At 46.8% G+C, this 18,710-nt stretch overlaps 1 protein-coding gene across 1 annotated transcript; it reads right to left on the bottom strand.

Moving 5' to 3' along the window:
- Positions 1-6,287: 6,287 nt before the first annotated feature.
- On the bottom strand, positions 6,288-7,220 carry LOC136374943 (olfactory receptor 14C36-like). Its single transcript, XM_066340314.1, has one exon. The coding sequence runs from the start codon at positions 7,218-7,220 to the stop codon at positions 6,288-6,290; it is 933 nt and encodes a 310-aa protein (XP_066196411.1).
- Positions 7,221-18,710: the final 11,490 nt, after the last annotated feature.

The raw sequence follows: 18,710 nt of genomic DNA on the forward strand, positions 1-18,710 counted from the left end.
TGGAAGATTACTTTTGAGCCGATCATCTGCAAGCATATCTGGATTATTTGTAATACCAGGCGTAATAAATTTAGACAATACAAGAGAAATTATGGTCATGGTTTATACCCCCTATCCGCCCGTAAAAATATCCAAAGAGCAACGATTAGCTCAATTAATACCACTCCCACAGATGACAAAAAGAGTACCACCCTTAAAGCAAAAACCCAAAAAACAGGGAGACTTTGGCTCAACTGGAAGATTAACCCTGCTCACCATTAATTTGTCAAATCGCCCAAAGAAACCATGTCAGCTGTATTTTCAAGATCAAAGTATTACTCTGAGAAAACTGTTAGATACAAGTGCAGATACCTCCATTATTACACCTGAGGAGTGGCCTCCACACTGGCCAGTACAGCCCTCTACTACCACAGTGACAGGAGTTGGTGGAATGACACTGGCAAGCCGTACACCTGTGCTTAAAGTAAAAATAGACGATAAACAGACTACAACATCATTTTCTATTACTCTGCTTCCTCCCACGGTATCATGTTTAATTGGCCGAAACGTTTTGTCTCAACTGGGTCTTGTTCTTACCAATGAACACCCTTTAAAATAGCTGCCATTGCTTGGACTTTTCCACTACCACTTACCTGGACCACTGAGAATCCTGTAATAGTTAAACAATGGCCGTTAAAACAGAAAAGTCTCCAACAAGCTCATCAGTTAATTCAAGAACAATATGAACAAGGACATTTAAAGCTATCTGTTAACTCCTAGAACACTCCTATTTTCGTGGTAAAGAAGAAATCTAAGAAATATAAGCTGATACATGATCTAAGAACTGTCAATAGTCAAATAGAGCCCATGAAAGCACTTCAACCGAGGCTCACTAACCCCTCTATGCTTCCAAAAACTCGGCCCATTCTTGTCATTAATTTAAAAAATTGCTTTTTTACAATTACTTTGCACCCAAAAGACACTAAACAATTTGCCTTAACCTTACCAGCAATCAACCAAAAAAAACCAGATAAAAAATTTGAATAGACTGTATTGCCACAAAGCATGCGTAATTTGCCCACCATATGTCAACTTTATGTGGACACTGCACTACAACCGCTGAGACAAAAGATGCCCAAAACCATCATCTACCACTATATAGATAATATTCTATTTACTCAAGAAACGCCGTTTGCAAATGCACAAGTGGAAGATATTAAAAAAACATTAGCAGAATTTTCCCTTATTATCTCCCCTAAAAAAATACAAAAAACCCACACCTTGGAAGTATCTGAGATGGACAATTACCAATCAGAAGATTACACCGCAAAAATTGACAGTTACTACAAAAATTTCCACCTTACATGAGGCTCAAAACCTCTTAGGTGACCTCCAGTGGTTGAAACCTGTTACAGGCATTCCTAACAACTTATTGCAGGACTTGTTTCCTTTGTTGAAGGGTACTGACCCCTGCACCCCTGTGACTCTTACTAAAAGCCAGCAGGACACTTTGCAACATATTATGGACTGTATTTTGAAAGGTTTTGTATCACGCATGGACCCTGACCTGCCCTTGAATTTTACTATCTGGACTGCTGGCATGCATCTGTTAGGTGCAATTACTCAGCATAAAAAGAAAACGGGGGAGAGAGTACTGGAATGGATTTCGCCGCCTCTTCAGAAACGAAAAACAATAACCACAAAAATTGAAAATTTGGCAGCACTAATCAAAAAGGGGCGTATGCGCATACTGGAGATTAATGGACTTGAACCAGCAATGATTTGTTTGCCCATGGAAAAGGCTACACTGGACTGGTACCTCTTAAATTCAAATGATCTGGCAGAAGCCTTGCTGGCCTCGGGAGCTCAAATAGAGACAGGACCACTTGCTCCCAAGGTGTTGCAGTGGATTGGAGAATGGAGTTGATCAGCAGACCCTTGAGGGAAGAAAAGCCGATTCCCAATGCCATAACGGCCTTCACTAATGCAAGAAAAAAGAGTCGCAAAGCGGCCGTAGTTTGGAAGAAGGACGAAGAGTGGCATCAACAGATATTGGAAGCGGTGCCCAAGGACAGTTTACAAACCTTGGAACTTTTAGCTGTTGTGTGGGCAGTGGCTCACAGAGATGAGCCTCTAAGTGTGGTGTCTAATTCGCTTTATGTGGTAGGAGTTGTATCGAGAATTGAGGATGCTACCATTAAGAAGTTTCAGAACAGGTGGTTGTATGAACTGTTTCTACAATTGAGGCGGGCCCTGAGAAACAGAACTAAGCCCTATTCTGTTATTCATATCAGAGGCCACAGATGGGATGTTGGCCTGGGAGAGGGAAACCAAAGGGTGGATAGGCTAGTGTCTACTACGCTTACAGTACCCTTATCGCAGTTTGCCCTAGCCAGAGAGGCTCACTCCATGTTTCATCAAAATGCCAAGGGTTTACAAAAACAATTCCACATCTCACAGGCGGATGCAATATCTATTGTTAGGAGTTGCCCTGTTTGTGCTAATCATAACAATGGTTTGCGTTTAGGTATAGGGGTCAACCCTAGGGAAACAGTGGTTAACGACCTCTGGCAAATGGATGTTACTCATGTGGCTAGCTTTGGTTGTTTGAAATATGTGCATGTCACTATCGACACATACAGTAACTTTGTTTGGGCGACTGCCCAACCAGGCGAAAAGGGACTTCATGTGGTCAGACACTTAACTAGCTGCTTTGCTGTAATGGGAGTGTGTAAGCAGATAAAAACAGACAATGGGCCCTCCTATATTGGTCAGAGAGTTCAGAGATTTTTGGGTCAATGGGGAATTAAACATTTGACGGGAATACCCCACAATCCACAAGGGCAAACGATAGTGGAACAGGCTAATGGCACTATCAAGAGATATTTGGAAAAATTTAAGGATATCTCGGATGTGCAGGAAAGATTGTCTAAAACATTGTTCGTATTGAACTACCTTTGCATTTTTGGGGCATCGGAAGTTCCAGCTGCTGTGGCTCATCGAGCGGATAATTCTATCAGTGGTAAAGACAATCAGGCAGAGATGTGGGTCAATTACAAGTGTCTTAAGACAGGAATATGGAAAGGACCAGCTAAAGTACTCTATTTGGGTAGGGGCTATCTTTGTGTTTCCACCCCTACAGGTACTAAGTGGATCCCTGCACGCTGGGTCAAGCCAGCAAAGCCATTGCAAAGTGGAGACCGTCAGGAACATACGACTGCATCTGAAGCTGTTGATCCAGCCACATCGACCCTATTTGCTAACCATTCTTAGACCAGACTTGGTGGACGTGCAGACACTGGATCAACTGGATTACTTGCTTGCTTGCTTAGCTAACTATCGTATTTGAGAGCTAGATTGTCATGCGTGCTTGAACTGTTTGCAACAAGGTCATTGTGCTTGGTTGCTAATATATTGCGGGGGGTGTAATCAGAAGCAGTGGATTCACCAAAGAGCGACTGTTGGGCAGAAATGGTGTGCTGTGTGTAGAGAGCAATGGAGACGTAACAGTGCTCGACGAGCACTTGAATTGAGTACTGGGTTACCGTTTGCTGAAGCAGTTCGGTTATTTGAGAGCCGAGAGCAACAAGCCTTGGCATATGCTCTTTGGGAACTTAGTCATTTGATAGAGAGAACTAAGGCCCTTAGTAAGTCCCAAGTGTTGCAAAAGCTGTGTGGTGACACCTGTAAAATCCCTCGACAGTGGATGGTGGAACCTGAGGATTGGGAGCACCTTTGCCATAGATTTAGTCAATTGGCAGCCAAGAGGAATAAGCAAAGGCATAAAAGAAGGAGCAACAATGAAAATCACACTGGGTAACCTGATACTGCTTATTATGATATTACAATATTGTAGTATCACTAGTGCCTTTTGGATACCCCCACAGCCAAAAGAAAACGTTTGGGCAACCTTGGCAAACAAAACAGGACAAGAGGCCCTATGTTTGGCACTGTCCTCACCAGGTAACCCATTTTCTACTTGTTTGGTAGGAGTGCCCTTGGATGAACTGCCCTGTCCATCAGTGCCAATTTGTCAGCTGAATAACACTTACGCTGATCAATGGGACAAAGTAATACCCAACTTCCCTGCAGCCCCTTTAGAGCCTCAGGAAACTGAGATATTAGGATCCTTGAAGGCAGATTGGTGTATATATTTCAATTGGACAAGTGTCTACCATGCTGGACCAGGGAGATCAGGTGTCAATCTATTACACCCGATAAATGTCAACTCTACATTGTTAATATACAAAAATGACACTCAATGGTGTAACTATACAAGTACCAAAATATCGAGGTCATCTAATAGTCCCATAGCATTACCTTACGGGGTATTCCTCATCTGTGGTGATTGAGCTTGGGCCCGAATTCCGTCTAAATTGTTAGGAGGACCATGTACTTTGGGCCGCTTAACACTGCTTATACCAAACACTTCCATGATTCTTCAAATACACAAATGGCATCACAGAGTGAGGAGAATGGTACATGCTTTTGCATCAAACTGTAATGATAAAGTAAACTTTTGGTCGACAGGAGAAAGGATAATGGGATCCCTTCTCTCATCAATTGGTACGGCGCATACACTGTCTACACTAAATAGATTGGGCTGTTGGCTAGCAAAACAGACAAATGCTACCTCAACAGCATTATCTCAATTATTGATGGATGTAGACTCTGTAAGACATGCTACGCTCCAAAACAGGGCTGCGATCGATTTTTTATTGTTGGCACAGGGCCATGGCTGTGAGGAATTTGAAGGGATGTGTTGTATGAACCTGTCGGATCACTCTAGCACCATACATGCACAAATACAGACCCTATGCACGTTAACCACACATTTGCAACAGGACAATGGCTTTGGACTTGATAATTGGCTTAAGGGGTTAGGACTAGGACCTTGGCTTACTTCTTTGCTACAACATTTGATTACAGTGGATATTGTGATTTTTGTAGTACTGCTATTGTTATCTTGCCTTTTTAAGTGCCTGCAGAATGCGTTGATGAAGATGATCACTGACAAATAGAACACCTCTCTACTAGTGCAAAAAGAAAACGGGGGAAGTGTGGAGAGTTTCTCAGAGGAATGGCTGCGTAGCAAAGGCCACGATAAGGTGCAGCTAGCAGCTACATGACTGGTGGCAAGTATACATTACCTGTGAGAACGGATGCAACAGGGATGTTGAAAATACATAGTATGCAGAAAGATACATAAAGCGAAGAAATTTGCAACAGCAAGGCCAAACACAAAAGCTATATGCGTCATAGAAAGCAACCAATGATGAGCTGTAGTTTTGCAATATGCATGAGCTAATTACTGTCTGTATAAAAATGATAACTTTGGAAGCAATAAACAGAAACTTGTTGACCATGATATCATGAGACTCGTCTCCCGCGGCCTCGTTTCCATCATGTCACTGCCTGGAAACTCCAGGAACAGCTGAAGGTGTCTGTGCTCACTGGGTTTATGTCCCCTCACACACACAGGATGTTCAGGGCTGTGTCTTGTCCATGCATTGCAAACACAAACTCCTGACCCAGTCACTTGATGTCCCTCCATGCATGGAAGAAAAACCTCTCTAGCCTGGGGTGAGAGGCCTCTGCTGTAGCAGTGCTGGCTTTGCAAGGGCACTGGTGGGACAGCCCCTACCCTGAACACTGCCACACTTCTGCTGGTCACTGCTGTTTTCCTCTCCAGGGCACTGTGTTTGGCACAGCCTTAAAACCAATTAGAGAGGAAGAATGACGCTTTTAGGCCATGCACTGAGGAGATGCCCTGACATGATGGAAATGTTGCTGCAGAGCCCAGCTCTGCCCCAGAACAGCCCATGGCCTGTCCCTGCCTGCAGTCCCTGGACAGTGACACAGCAGGACTGGCACTGAGCTGACAGAGCCCTGAGGTCTTAAACCAACCCAGGGGCTCTGAAGGAGAGTGTGGAAGAGAAGGAAAGGGAGGTTATGGAGGACAAAGCCTGGGGCTCCCTGGCAGTAAGAAGCACTGGGGTTGTCTTTTTACCCAGCTCTGCCCAGAGGCATCAATCCTGCAGCTCCAGAGAAGTCAGCAAGGAAAGATGTCAGGCAAACAAGGCGATACAGAAATTTTATTTCGTGTAAGCACATATGTAGTACAGCTCCTTGGTAATACAGTCTCTGGGTTTGCTAGAAAGGCAAATACTGAATGAAAAATTGTATCATCAATAAATTTGTGGGGAAAAAAATCTCAAAAGTGTAACTCCTGTGTCAGCAGCAAAAAATACAGGACAGAGCGTGAGTAAAAGAGTAACACAGTAACAGCTATGAAAAAGAATGAGAGCTTATTTCTTCTGAAAACAACCAGTAATCATTTGCCTCAGGGCATCTTTGAGCTCCTGGTTACTCAGGCTGTAGATTAGGGGGTTCAGGGCTGGAGGCACCACCGAGTACAGAACTGACAGGGCCAGATCCAGGGATGGGGAGGAGATGGATGGGGGCTTCAGGTAGGCAAAGGTGCCAGTGCTGAGGAACAGGGCGACCACAGCCAGGTGAGGGAGGCAGGTGGAAAAGGCTTTGTGCCGTCCCTGCTCAGAGGGGATCCTCAGCACGGCCCTGAAGATCTGCACATAGGAGAAAACAATGAACACAAAACAACCAAAAGCTAAAAAGGAACCAACCACAACAATCTCAAGTTCTCTGAGGTAGGATTTAGAGCAGGTGAGCTTGAGGATGTGTGGAATTTCACAGAAGAACTGGCCCAGGGCATTGCCCTGGCACAGGGGCAAGGAAAATGTATTGGCTGTGTGCAGCAGAGCATAGAGAAAGCCACTGGCCCAGGCAGCTGCTGCCATGTAGACACAAGCTCTGCTGCCCAGGAGGGTCCTGTAATGCAGAGGTTTGCAGATGGACATGTAGCGGTCATATCGCATGATGGTCAGGAGATAAAACTCTGATGTGATGAAAAAAACAAGCATAAATAGCTGAGTAGCACATCCTGCATAGGAGATAGTCCTGGTGTCCCAGAGGGAATTGTGCATGGCTTTGGGGACAGTGGTGCAGATGGAGCCCAGGTCGCTGAGGGCCAGGTTGAGCAGGAAGAAGAACATGGGGCTGTGCAGGTGGTGGCCACAGGCGACGGCAGCGATGACGAGGCTGTTGCCCAGGAGGGCAGCCAGGGAGATGCCCAGGAAGAGGCAGAAGTGCAGGAGCTTCAGTGGCCGCATGTCTGCCAATGCCAGCAGGAGGAAGTGGCTGATGGAGCTGCTGTTGGACATTCCTTCACTCTGAGCATCGTGGGCTGTTAAAAGAAAACAGTGAGAAGCTGGGACAGATTTCCTTGAGTCAATCCTGCGCAATTTTATTAGGAATCCCCTTGTAAACTACTACTCTTCCTTTGGGGGAACTTCGCCGAATACTTTTTTTTTTTCAGTTCAGGATTTGCTGCTGAGTTACTGCCTTATCTTCAGCACTGCTCTCACCGTAAACTGGAGAGCCCAGAGGTAAAAGACAGCTTCCTGTGCCCCAGTGCAGTCAGATCTGATGGTCCCACACAAATGCCCTTTGTTCGTTTCATCTCCCCTTTTTGTCAGGGTCATCACAATAAAGCATGTTTTAAAAAGAAAGTGGACTATTTGAAGGCTCCAGTTTCAAAGTCAATCCCTCCAATCCCTTCTCTCTTTCCCTCTGGAGCTGGACAGGGAGGGATATCCAGGGCTGCTCTGGCTCTCTGATGCCTGGAGCTCTGCCAATTGGGAGCTGTTTGTCTCTACCCAAGCCTTGTCCCTGCAAGTGCTCCCAGAGCCCAGCCCAGCCCTGGGGGCTCAGCTCAGCCCTGCACACCCCTCCCAGCACAGGCCACTGCCCAGGGCCATCTCCCTGGCAGCAGGCCCTTAAGGGCAGCTCAGACAAACAGTGATGTTGCAAGCCAGGGTGCTGCTGGTGCTGTCTGGAGGTAGCGGAGGGTGAGGAGGCACTTTCTGAGGGAGCTCTGAGGCAGATCTGCTGATGCCCAGGGTGACAGTGCAGAAGTGTCAGTGACACAGACGACCCTGACAGCCCCTTTCCCTTTCCTTTAGGAGAAAGCTGAGAGCAGCCCTGGCCATGCAGCACCATCTCCACAGCAAGAGGGTGTAACAAAGAGGGTCCCTAATTAATAGGAGGCTGGACAGAGCAGTTGACACTTCAAGCCAATGTGGTTATCATGTTGCTCTCTCTTTATTGTTTACAGCAGTGACCTTTTATGCATTCACAACTTAGTTGACATTACAGGTCACACAAAATATGTAAACAGTCTTGGTCTTAAGGTGGTTAAAGTATCAGAGCCACAATTCTGCATATGGAAACCTCATTATTGCCCGGAACACCTTAATGTCAGAAGAGAATTTTTACTGTGCTACAACTGGGAATTTTTCCTGTGTCACAAAGGCCAACAGGCCAAAGGGCTCAATCTAGAATTGCTCACTCTGTCTTCACTCCTGCAACACTACACTCCCACAGAGAAGGAGATTTTAGCCGCCTATGAAGGAGTTCAAGCCACCTCAGAGGTGACTGGCACAGAAGCACAACTCCTCCTGGCACCCTGACTACCAGTACTGGGATAGATGTTTAAAGGAAAGACTCTGTCTACCCACCATGCCACTGATGCCACATAAAGCAAATGGACTGCCCTCATCACACAGCGCACCCGTATTGGAAACCCAAATCGCCCTGGGATTTTGGAGATAATTACAAACTGGCCAGAAGGTGAAAATTTTGGTCTCACGAATGAAGAGGAGCAGGAACAAGTGACACGTGCTGAAGAAGCTCCACTGTACAACCAACTGCCAGCAGAAGAAACATACTATGCACCTTTCACTGGTGGTTCCTGTCACATCGTAGAGATGAACTGCAAGTGGAAAGCAGCCGTGTGGAGCCCCACACGACAGGTCACACAAGCTACTGAAGGAGAAGGTGGGTCAATCCAACTTGCTGAAGTCAAAGCTGTTTAATTGGCCCTGGACATTGCTGAAAGAGAGAAATGGCCAAAGCTCTACCTCTACACCGATTCATGGATGGTAGCCAATGCTTTGTGGGGCTGGCTGGAGAGGTGGAAAAAGGCCAACTGGCAGCGTAGGGGGAAACCAATCTGGGCTGTGGATGATTGGAAAGACATTGAAGACATTGCCATTCAGGTAAAGAAACTACCTGTAAAAGTTTGCCATATAGATGCCCATGTCTCCAAGAGTCGGGCTAATGAGGAGCACTGAAACAATGAGGAGGTAGATCAGGCTGCAGATAAAGGTGTCAAAGATAGACTTAGACTGGGAACACAAGGGGGAGTTGTTTGTAGCTCGATGGGCCCATGATGCCTCAGGTCATCAGGGCAGAGATGCCACCTACAAGTAGGCACGAGACTGAGGGATGGATTTAACCATGGACAGTATTTCTCAGGTTATCTGTGACTGTGAGACGTGCACTGCCATCAAACAGGCCAAGAGGATGAAGCCCCTATGGTATGGTATGGTATGGTATGGTATGGTATGGTATGGTATGGTATGGTATGGTATGGTATGGTATGGTGGTATGGTATGGCATGGCATGGTATGGTATGGGTATGGGTATGGTATGGGTATGGGTATGGTATGGGTAGTACGATATGGGTATGGTATGGGTATGGTATGGGTATGGTATGGGTAGGGTATGGTATGGGGTATGGTATGGGGTGTGGTATGGTATATGGTATGGTATGGTGTGGTATGGTGTATGGTTAAAGTTAGGATCCATTTTGAGAGGTCAGGCTGAGCTGTGACATCCACACAGATGCAGTGTTTCATGTCGCACTGACTTTATTGTTTGTACATCCATATTTATTCCCTTACAACTTTATTGACATTACAAGGCACCCAAAGAATGTACACATTCACCACCTTAAAGAGGCCACCGTCTAAGTGCTATAGATCTACATGTGAGCACCCGTTAGAACCCGGAATACCCTAAGAGAGAGATATGAATTTTTTGCTGCACCAGAACTTGAATTTCCACTGCGCCACAAAGGCCCACAGGTCCTGCAGACCCAAGGAGCCCACCGGCCCCACAGGCCAAGGGGCCCTGTCTGGAATTGCTCACATCTCATTCCAAATATAAAAACTCCGCAACAATTCCCCCTTTTTCTTTTTGAGTAATTCAGACTGAATCAAAGGCATGACTCAGCAATTTTTTCATACAGCTTAGTAGGCAAGGCACACACACTAAAACAATTACAATTGCAATACCACACATGATATTAAAACGAACCAAGTCTTTGACCCAACTAGTTAAACTCCATGAATCGAACCATTGGTCAAAAGGAGCATTCCTCAGTTGTGCCAATTGCTTATAGATGGACTGTGAATGATAACTTAAATATTATTTATAACTTAACTTAATTTAACTTAGCTTATCTTAAGGTAACTTAACTTATCTTAACATAGCTTAACTTATGTAATTGGTATAACTTATTTAACTTACTTAACTGGTATAAGTTGGCCAAGTTATAATTTATACTATATACTATATACTTATAACTCTATTTAACTTAACTCTATGTAACTTAATTCTATGACTGTATTTATATGACTACTTTGTAACTGTTACACCTTATAAACACAGAGCATGTCAGACAAATCATGGGCATCAATAGTATCATCATAGTTGATGATACTATTTCGTGGTATTTCTGACTGGGGACATGCATGGGCGAATCGACTTGGTACCCAAACAGATCCAGATCCTTTCCTGATCAACTCAGCGAAAACCTCTGATCTCTTCATAACCAGACTTTTTGGCTGGACAGACAAAAATAACCACTCAAGGATGATTAGTGTCTTCCCTTTTTCTTTTTGCCGTTGAAAAACAATGGCAAATGGACAGTTAAAGGCATTAGACAGGAAAAGTGACAAAGGGAGGTGTTCTAAATGACGAGCACTCTAGCCATGCTGTACTTTTTCTGAAATTCGACATAAAGCTTCACAAATTGTGACAACATTCTGTTATATGAGTGTCTGTATTACATTTTTGGTATTACACAGCTTTTTGACAAGTTTGCTTTATGTGACCAGATTGACTACATTTGTAACAAGTGATGTTGTTTGGATGCAGCAATTTGTTATCATGGTCAGAACACTGGCTTTCCTCACCAGATTCACCTGACAAGGCAGCTGTAATGATGTGACCTTGGTTTTCTACAGCATCGTGGACAGCTGTTGCAAGTGCTGCAATCTGACTACTTTGCTCTGTTTGCACTGCAACTACCAGCATTTCATCTACTGGGCTGCCTTGCAGGAGAGTGGCTAAAATGGTCTTTGTACGTGCATTGGCATTCCCAAAGGCTAGAGAGCGAAGCAAATGTTCTTGTACCTCTGGTGTTATATCAGGTGCATCCTTCAGAGTAGCCGACAATCTATCAGTGAATTGTCCATATGCTTCTATGGCACCCTGCTTTATGGCAGAATAGGGTGCTGGTTTTTTTTTTATCTGGAACTAAAAGCAATGCCTTGTGGGCTAGCGATTGAGACAATTGATGGAGTTCTAATGGAAAGGTGAGCTGAACATTGGTCGTCGCATAGGGTCTGTGACCTATTATCATGTTAGGCTGGAGGCCATATAAAGGATCTCCTACAGTCTGGTGTCGGTTAGCTTCTTCAATTGCTAACCGTCTCCATTTTCATTCAAAAATAAGAGGTTGTGATGGAGTTAATAACAGTGAGGCAATGCTGGTGCAATCTGCAGGACAAAGCACATCTGCTGTAAAGATGTATTGAATGATATTTCTGGCTGCTTCTAATCTGACACCATAATTTGTAACTGCTTGTTTCACTGACTGCAGAACTTTCTCCTCATGAGGCTCCCAGGTAGCATTTCTATTACTGATGATAACTGGACAAGACAAGGCACCTGCAGTTTCTTAATCTCCTTCCAGCATAGCATTCTTCCGAACTGCAGCCCAGCGCTTTTTAATAGGATTACTTGACATGGCTGGCAGTGACACTTGCTGGGTCAATGAGAGAGCTGCCAGTGCAGGGGGTGCTGTTGGCACAACTGAAGGAGGATTGCCTTCTTCTTGTGACTGTGACTGTGTTCGTTTTTCTAACAAGTCTTGTCGAGTGGACAGTTTAGCAAGCTTAGCTATTATCTGTTGTAAGTCCTTTCCGTGCTGCTCGCCACGCAAATTATTATTAAGTCCGTCATTGTCAAGAGTTAAACTCGGGGTCATGGGGAAGAGGGAAATCTGCGGCGGCTGCAGAGGCTTGCGTCTGCCACCGTTGCCAAGGGAGACGAAGTCATCCCGCCTTTCACAAGCCCCGCCGCTTCCCGAGTTCCGGGGGAGGGAAGGGGCTGTGACGTTGTGCCGCTGTCTCCGCCTTGCACTCCGCCCCCTTGCGTCAGGCCTGTGGCCAGCCCCCTCTCGTCACCGACTCCGCCTGCCGTCTTCTCTTTCACCACATCCCCAGACTCTGACAGGCGTGCTCCTTTCTGAACAGGGTCAGTTTGCGCCAGTGCGGTTGGGGCCACATTTGGTCCTTGGACATGCTGAATCACGTCCTGTAACGTGGGGCTCATTGGAGCTGCTCTCCTTTCATGGGGCAGGTGTTATAAATACCGAAATATCTTGCCAGCTTAGAGGGCTTTCCATCTCATTATTTTTGATCCCCACACTGATCTTGGAGGGCTTCTGATCTTCCGCGCTTTCAGATCTCTCCCTTTCCAGAGCCCGAATTGCGGCTTTTGCAGTATTTGTAAGGTAATCAAGGCCCTTTTTCACACCATTCCTAGTTCTTGAGCTATTTTCCCTTCTTTGCCGCCACTGATCGCACAGTCTCACAGCATTTTTTCTATCTTTCGCCACTCCGTCTCACTAAAGACAAGCAACGGCTTGTTTAGCTTTCCCCGCTTCCTGGCCCATAGGGCCAACTGTTCTAAATTCGCTTCTTTTAATTTTTCTCTTCTTTTAGAAATAATATTGACAAGAAGTCGCATAGCTGCCTGCATTTCTCGATCCATGGTTTTTTCCCACTGTCTCTTTGTTCCGCAGCAAACACAGTCTTACATTCTACCAGGGTGTGTCGCTGTAGCCTAACGGATTGCTACTGCGACCACCTCCTGACCCCTCGCGCTTTCTGCTTCTGCTCGCTCCGCCGGCCGAACTGAGCCGAACTCGGTTGTGAAGCGAGCACTCCTGCGTCCAGGAGACTGCAAACCGTCCACGTTGTGGGGATGGCGCGCATTCATCCGCGAACCGCAATGAATCCTGTGGAATGTTCCGCAGCCAGCGCGAGTTAGTGATTCCACACGGCCCACGTCGGGGCCAGCTCCCCAATACCGCAAATCAGGGGAGCCCTGCTGAGCCCCTTCTTTCGGCCAGTGGACCGTACCCACCCACGTTCAGGGGGAGGGTTACGGTAACTAAAGCAAGGATCCCGTTCGGGCGCCAGTTTAAGTTAGGGTCCCTTTTGAGAGGTCGAGCTGAGCTACGACATCCACACAGATGCAGTGTTTCATGTCGCACTGACTTTATTGTTTGTACATCCATATTTATTCCCTTACAACTTTATTGACATTACAAGGCACCCAAAGAATGTACACATTTGCCACCTTAAAGAGGCCACCGTCTAAGTGCTATAGATCTACATGTGAGCACCCGTTAGAACACAGAATAGAACCCGTTAGAACCCTAAAAGAAAAAGGTGAATTTTTTGCTGCGCCACAACTTGAATTTCCACTGCGCCACAAAGACCCACAGGTCCCGTAGACCCAAGACACGCACAGGCCCCACAGGCCAAGGGGCCCTGTCTGGAATTGCTCCCACCTCATTCCAAATATAAAAACTCTGCAACATATGGTATGGTATGGGATATGGGGTATGGTATCGTATGGTGTATTGTATGGTATGGTATGGTGTATGGCATGGTGTATGGCATGGCATGGCATGGCATGGCATGGCATGGCATGGCATGGCATGGCATGGCATGGCATGGCATGGCATGGCATGGCATGGCATGGCATGGTGGGTGCTGGTCCAAATATAAGTATTGGGAGACCTGGCAGATTGACTACATCACCCTTCCCCAAACCCGCCAGGGCAAGCGCTCTGTGCTGACCATGTTGGAAGCCCCCAATGGGTGGCTGGAGACCTACCCTGTGTCTCATGCTACAGCCCACAACACCATCCTGGGCCTGGAAAAGCAAGTCCTGTGGAGGCATGGTACCCCTGAGAGAATCAAGTCCGATAATGGGACACATTTCAAGAATAGCCTTATCAACAGCTGGGCTAGACAACATGGCATTGAGTGGGTGTACCATATTCCTTATCACACACCAGCAGACGGGAAAGTTGAATGATGCAATGGCCTGTTTAAAATGGCATTGAAGGCACTGGGTGGGGAGACTTTCAAGAACTGGGAGATTAATTTTGCAAAGGCCACGTGGTTGGTGAACACTCGAGGTTCCACCAACCGAGCAGGTCCTGCCCAATCTGAGCCCTTGCAAACAACAGATGGAGATGAGGTTCCAGTGGTACACATGAGAGGTATGCTGGGAAAAACTGTTTAGATTTATTCTGTCTCCTGCAAAGACAATCCCATCCATGGGGTTGTCTTTGCTCAGGGACCAGGTTGCACCTGGTGGGTGATGTAAAAAGATGGAGAGACCGGATGCATACCTCAAGGGAACCTTGTTTTGGGGTGAACTACCCATGCCACTGTGCCTGTATCCATATTTGTATGTATATATATGTATATATTTTAAAGCTTTAAACTCAATGTAATATGTTAGTATGGGAAAAAAAAAATCGGGGTGGATAATGTTGGGGGTTAGGTTTTGTTCCTTTTTATTCTAAAGAATTCTTTCCCCATAAGTTGCCAAGGAGACTAAATGTCGTACTTAAGACTATTTAACAAAACAAAGGGGTGGTTGAAGCTCGGAGGGAAGTGGGGGTCTTGAGGCAGGTAAAGGACAGAGCTTCAGGTAGCCAGGCTGTCTGGTTTTCAGCGTTTGGGGAGAAGGCACGGCTGGGTTGGTGCTCCTGCTAGAGGATTTCACTGCAGTCCAGTCTTGGGAAATCTGCCATCATCTGCTCGCCCTGGAATTCTGAGCTTCTCTGCCGCCCTGCGAGAGCTGAGCCAGCCCTGCCCTGCCATGGTAGTTCCATCGGCACTGCTCATCTGCTACAGTGTGACCCTGCACCCCCTGCCCTGCTGGGACACTCTGCCACTTCAGCTACCAGCCCGGGACTTTCCCACTGTTTCCTAGCTTGGTGCTCTGAGGATCCCACAAAGGAACCGAGACGAAACTGTCATGGGTTTTTGTGAAGCAAAGTCCTCGAAGTTCATGGTACTGTTTTTGTTATCACTGCTGTAGGGTTTGTTTGTTTGTTTGTTTGCTTGCTTGCTTTTGTTATACATACTAGTAAAGAACTGCTATTCCTATTTCCAAAATCTTTTGCCTAAAAGCTTTTAACTGAAAAAATTATAATTGGAAAAAGGGTGGTGGTGGTGGTTTACATTCTCCATTCCAAGGGAGGCTCCAGCTTTCTGGAAGATACCTGTCTTCCCAAACCAAGACAGCTGGTAGATGGGCACAGGGAGCAGAAGAGCCCCCCTGTAATCCAGGAGGAATCAGCTGCTGACCTGCTGAGCCACTCAGATGCTCACAGGTGTCAGTGGGAGCAGATGGGATCCATCCTAGGGGCATGAAGGAGCTGGTGGATGAGCTCCCCAAGCTGCTCTCCATCATTTCTCATCAGTCCTGGCTCAGCAGGGAGGTCCCAGAGGACTGGAGGGGCCAATGTGAGCCCATTTGTAGCAGTTCAAGACAGTAGGGGATAGGCGATCGAAAGATGTCGCGCTGTACGGGCAGGCAGAACCCCCCTTTCCTCCTCAGCAAAGGTCACTTGACCCCTAATTAGCCAATAACACCTAGTTTATAACGTAAGCAGAAGGAAGTGATGCAGTTAACACAAGTTATATAAACCCATGCTACACACTAATAAACGCCATTTGCCATCCACCACACTGGTGTCTGTGAGCTGATGGCCTGAGCGGTCTGGGGTTGGCCGCCGTGCTGTTCCTGAAGCAGGTCGCCACGCCTCGCAAGAGGCAACAAGTGGTGCCGAAACCCAGGAAATCATCCTGGAAGACAGGAGTCACCTGGACGAGTGAACAGCGGCCAGGCAGCTGGTCTAGCTTGGTGAGGGGGATGCCCCTGAAGCCGCGAGGAGGATGGAAGCTCTCGCGAAGGTCGTATCTCAGATTCATAAGCAATGGGGAATTGAGTGCAAACTAAAAGATTTTACTCTCGCTATTGCAAGGTTGATGCAATTGGGGATGATTGATCGTCCGGTGGAGGTGCTCCACCCAGAAATATGTGGTAAATGTAGTAATGCTCTGGCCGAGGAAAAATGTACTCAGGCTCGGGAAAGCATCTTAAAGCATGGGGAAAAGTTGTGCAGGCTTTGCAAAAGGCTCTGCAAGAGCAAGAGACCTGGAAAGCTGCACAGAACTGTCTGATGGTCACACCCCCGCTGGGGGTTGGGGCAGCCACACAGACCGCAGACGAAAGTAATTTTATTGAGTGTGAAAACTCGCAAGGGCAAAAGCCCGTTTTACAGCCTCAGAGCTCGGATCAACTTACAGAGGGAAAGGAGAAGGCACAAGTATGTTGGGGAGGGTTGGCGGAAGAGGCCAGGAGCGCCGCAGTTAAGACAGGGTGCGAGGGGGCCTGGGAGAGACCTCCACCCTATGCACCACAAAATGGCGTTGAACTACAGAAAGATGAGAAAGGCGCAGCTGTGGCCAGAGAGAACAAAGAAGGTCTGTTAGATAATGTGGATACTTGCAAGCAAAGTTCGGGGGAGAACCCAGAGAAGTACAAGGTCAGCTCAAACTCTTATCAAAAAGCATCCTGCAAGGCAAGAGCCTCCTCTAGCAGGAGGCGGGGTGAGCTGAGCGGGGAGGAGTGGCCCGACTCTAAGAGAAAGGGGCGGGGTCGAAGACTGACAAAAAGGTACCGGAGCCCGGAAGCCTCTGGTCAGTCGACTTCTGGCTCTGAGTCAGACAACAGCTGGGACGAGTGGTTTCGGGAGTGTTCAACAGCTGACTCAGGCTCTGACTCCGACAAAGAGTTAGTAAAGGCAAATAAAACAAATAACCTTAATGCTCCTGCTTGGGTCAAAGGGAAAGAGCAAACCCCACTCACGGACTGGAAGAAAATAACAGTAGCGTGTGCCGGCTGGGCCCCTTCAGCCAAGCTGGCCTTTCCAGTCCGAGTGGGGGGGCAAGGTGGTAATCAGAGAACTTATTCACCAGTAAACCCTAAAGATGTGCAGGCGATTGTCAAAGCAATTGCGGACAGAGGGATCAATTCAGCTATGGTTTCCACCCTCATTGACAGTGTCTTTGGGGGGGATGACATGATTCCATTTGACATTGAACAAACCTGCAGATTAATTTTTGGTGGGGCAGGAATGATTGTTTTTAAACAAGAATGGGAGGACAATTGTGCAAAGCAACTAGCCTCGGTAACTGGGGCAGACCATCCACTACATGGCTCCAGCCTGCAGCGGTTAATGGGCACAGACCCGACCATGATCACCCCCCAGGCTCAGGCTGAGGGCCTACGGGCCCACGAGGTCATGGCAACTACCCGTGCTGCTAGAGAAGCTATCCGCTCTGCCTCCAGAGTTATTGTTAAACCATCACCATGGGCCACAATAAAGCAAGGTGAGAGTGAGACTTTTACACAATTTGTAGATCGCCTCCAAACAGCAGTCAATTCCTCAGTTATACCTCAAGAGGCAAAGGGCCCTGTGCTAGCAGAATGTTTGCGCCAACAATGCAATTCCACTGCCAAAGACATTCTGCAGTCACTACCAGCAGGGCCCAGCATTGCAGACATGATTAAGCATGTAGCAAAAGAAGAACAACTAGCCCCAATCCAGGCAGCCGTTCATACTGCAATAACTAGTGTAATGGCTTGCTTTAAGTGTGGCAGGTAGGCCACGTTGCAATAAATTGCCCCCAGTCAGGGCACCCAACACGGGCAAAGTGTGGTCAGTGTCTGCTTGTGCCTTTCGCGACTTCTTGGTAAACATTCAAATCATTAAGTTCCCACTGCCAGCACCCCGATCAGTGAGACCCAGTCTGATTTCTGCAATAACTAAACCCAAGAAAAGGTCCACACCTAATCCCACCTTTACCCTTACCACCACACCCGAGCTTGCAGCTACGGATCAAATCTCTAAATCAACTCCTTACGATCCATTTTTTAGTGTGTTAAATGCTACCTTTGCGTCTTTGAACCAATCGAACCCAAACCTTACTAGTTCATGCTGGCTTTCTATGAAGGTGTTGCCCTCAATGCTCCTTTTAATTGCTCAGCAGAACCAAACCCACACCAGTGCAGATGGGACACCCCCCGGAGAGGAATCACTCTGAATCAAATCACAGGCCAAGGTAAGTGCTTTGGCAATGCAACCTTGGCGAGACAAAAAGGTAATGTTTGTACAGAAATTATCAAACTTGATAAATCAACCAACAAAAAATGGGTAATCCCATCTGCATCAGGAATGTGGGTCTGTCACCAGTCTGGTGTGAGTCCCTGCGTGTTCCTTAACAAATTCAATGACTCTGCTGACTTTTGTGTCCAAGTTCTGATTGTTCCTAGAGTCCTGTACCACCAAGAAGAAGAAGTCTACCGCCTTTTAGAAGATCCCAACTGGCTCCACAAAAGAGAAGTAATAACAGGCATCACCA

The sequence above is a fragment of the Sylvia atricapilla genome, unplaced genomic scaffold (assembly GCF_009819655.1).
Source record: "Sylvia atricapilla isolate bSylAtr1 unplaced genomic scaffold, bSylAtr1.pri scaffold_41_arrow_ctg1, whole genome shotgun sequence".
In the NCBI taxonomy this organism is placed as follows: domain Eukaryota; kingdom Metazoa; phylum Chordata; class Aves; order Passeriformes; family Sylviidae; genus Sylvia; species Sylvia atricapilla.

Excerpts from the sequence above, each read along its gene's own strand:
- LOC136374943 (XM_066340314.1), bottom strand. The coding sequence starts at position 7,220 with ATGTCCAACAGCAGCTCCATCAGCCACTTCCTCCTGCTGGCATTGGCA.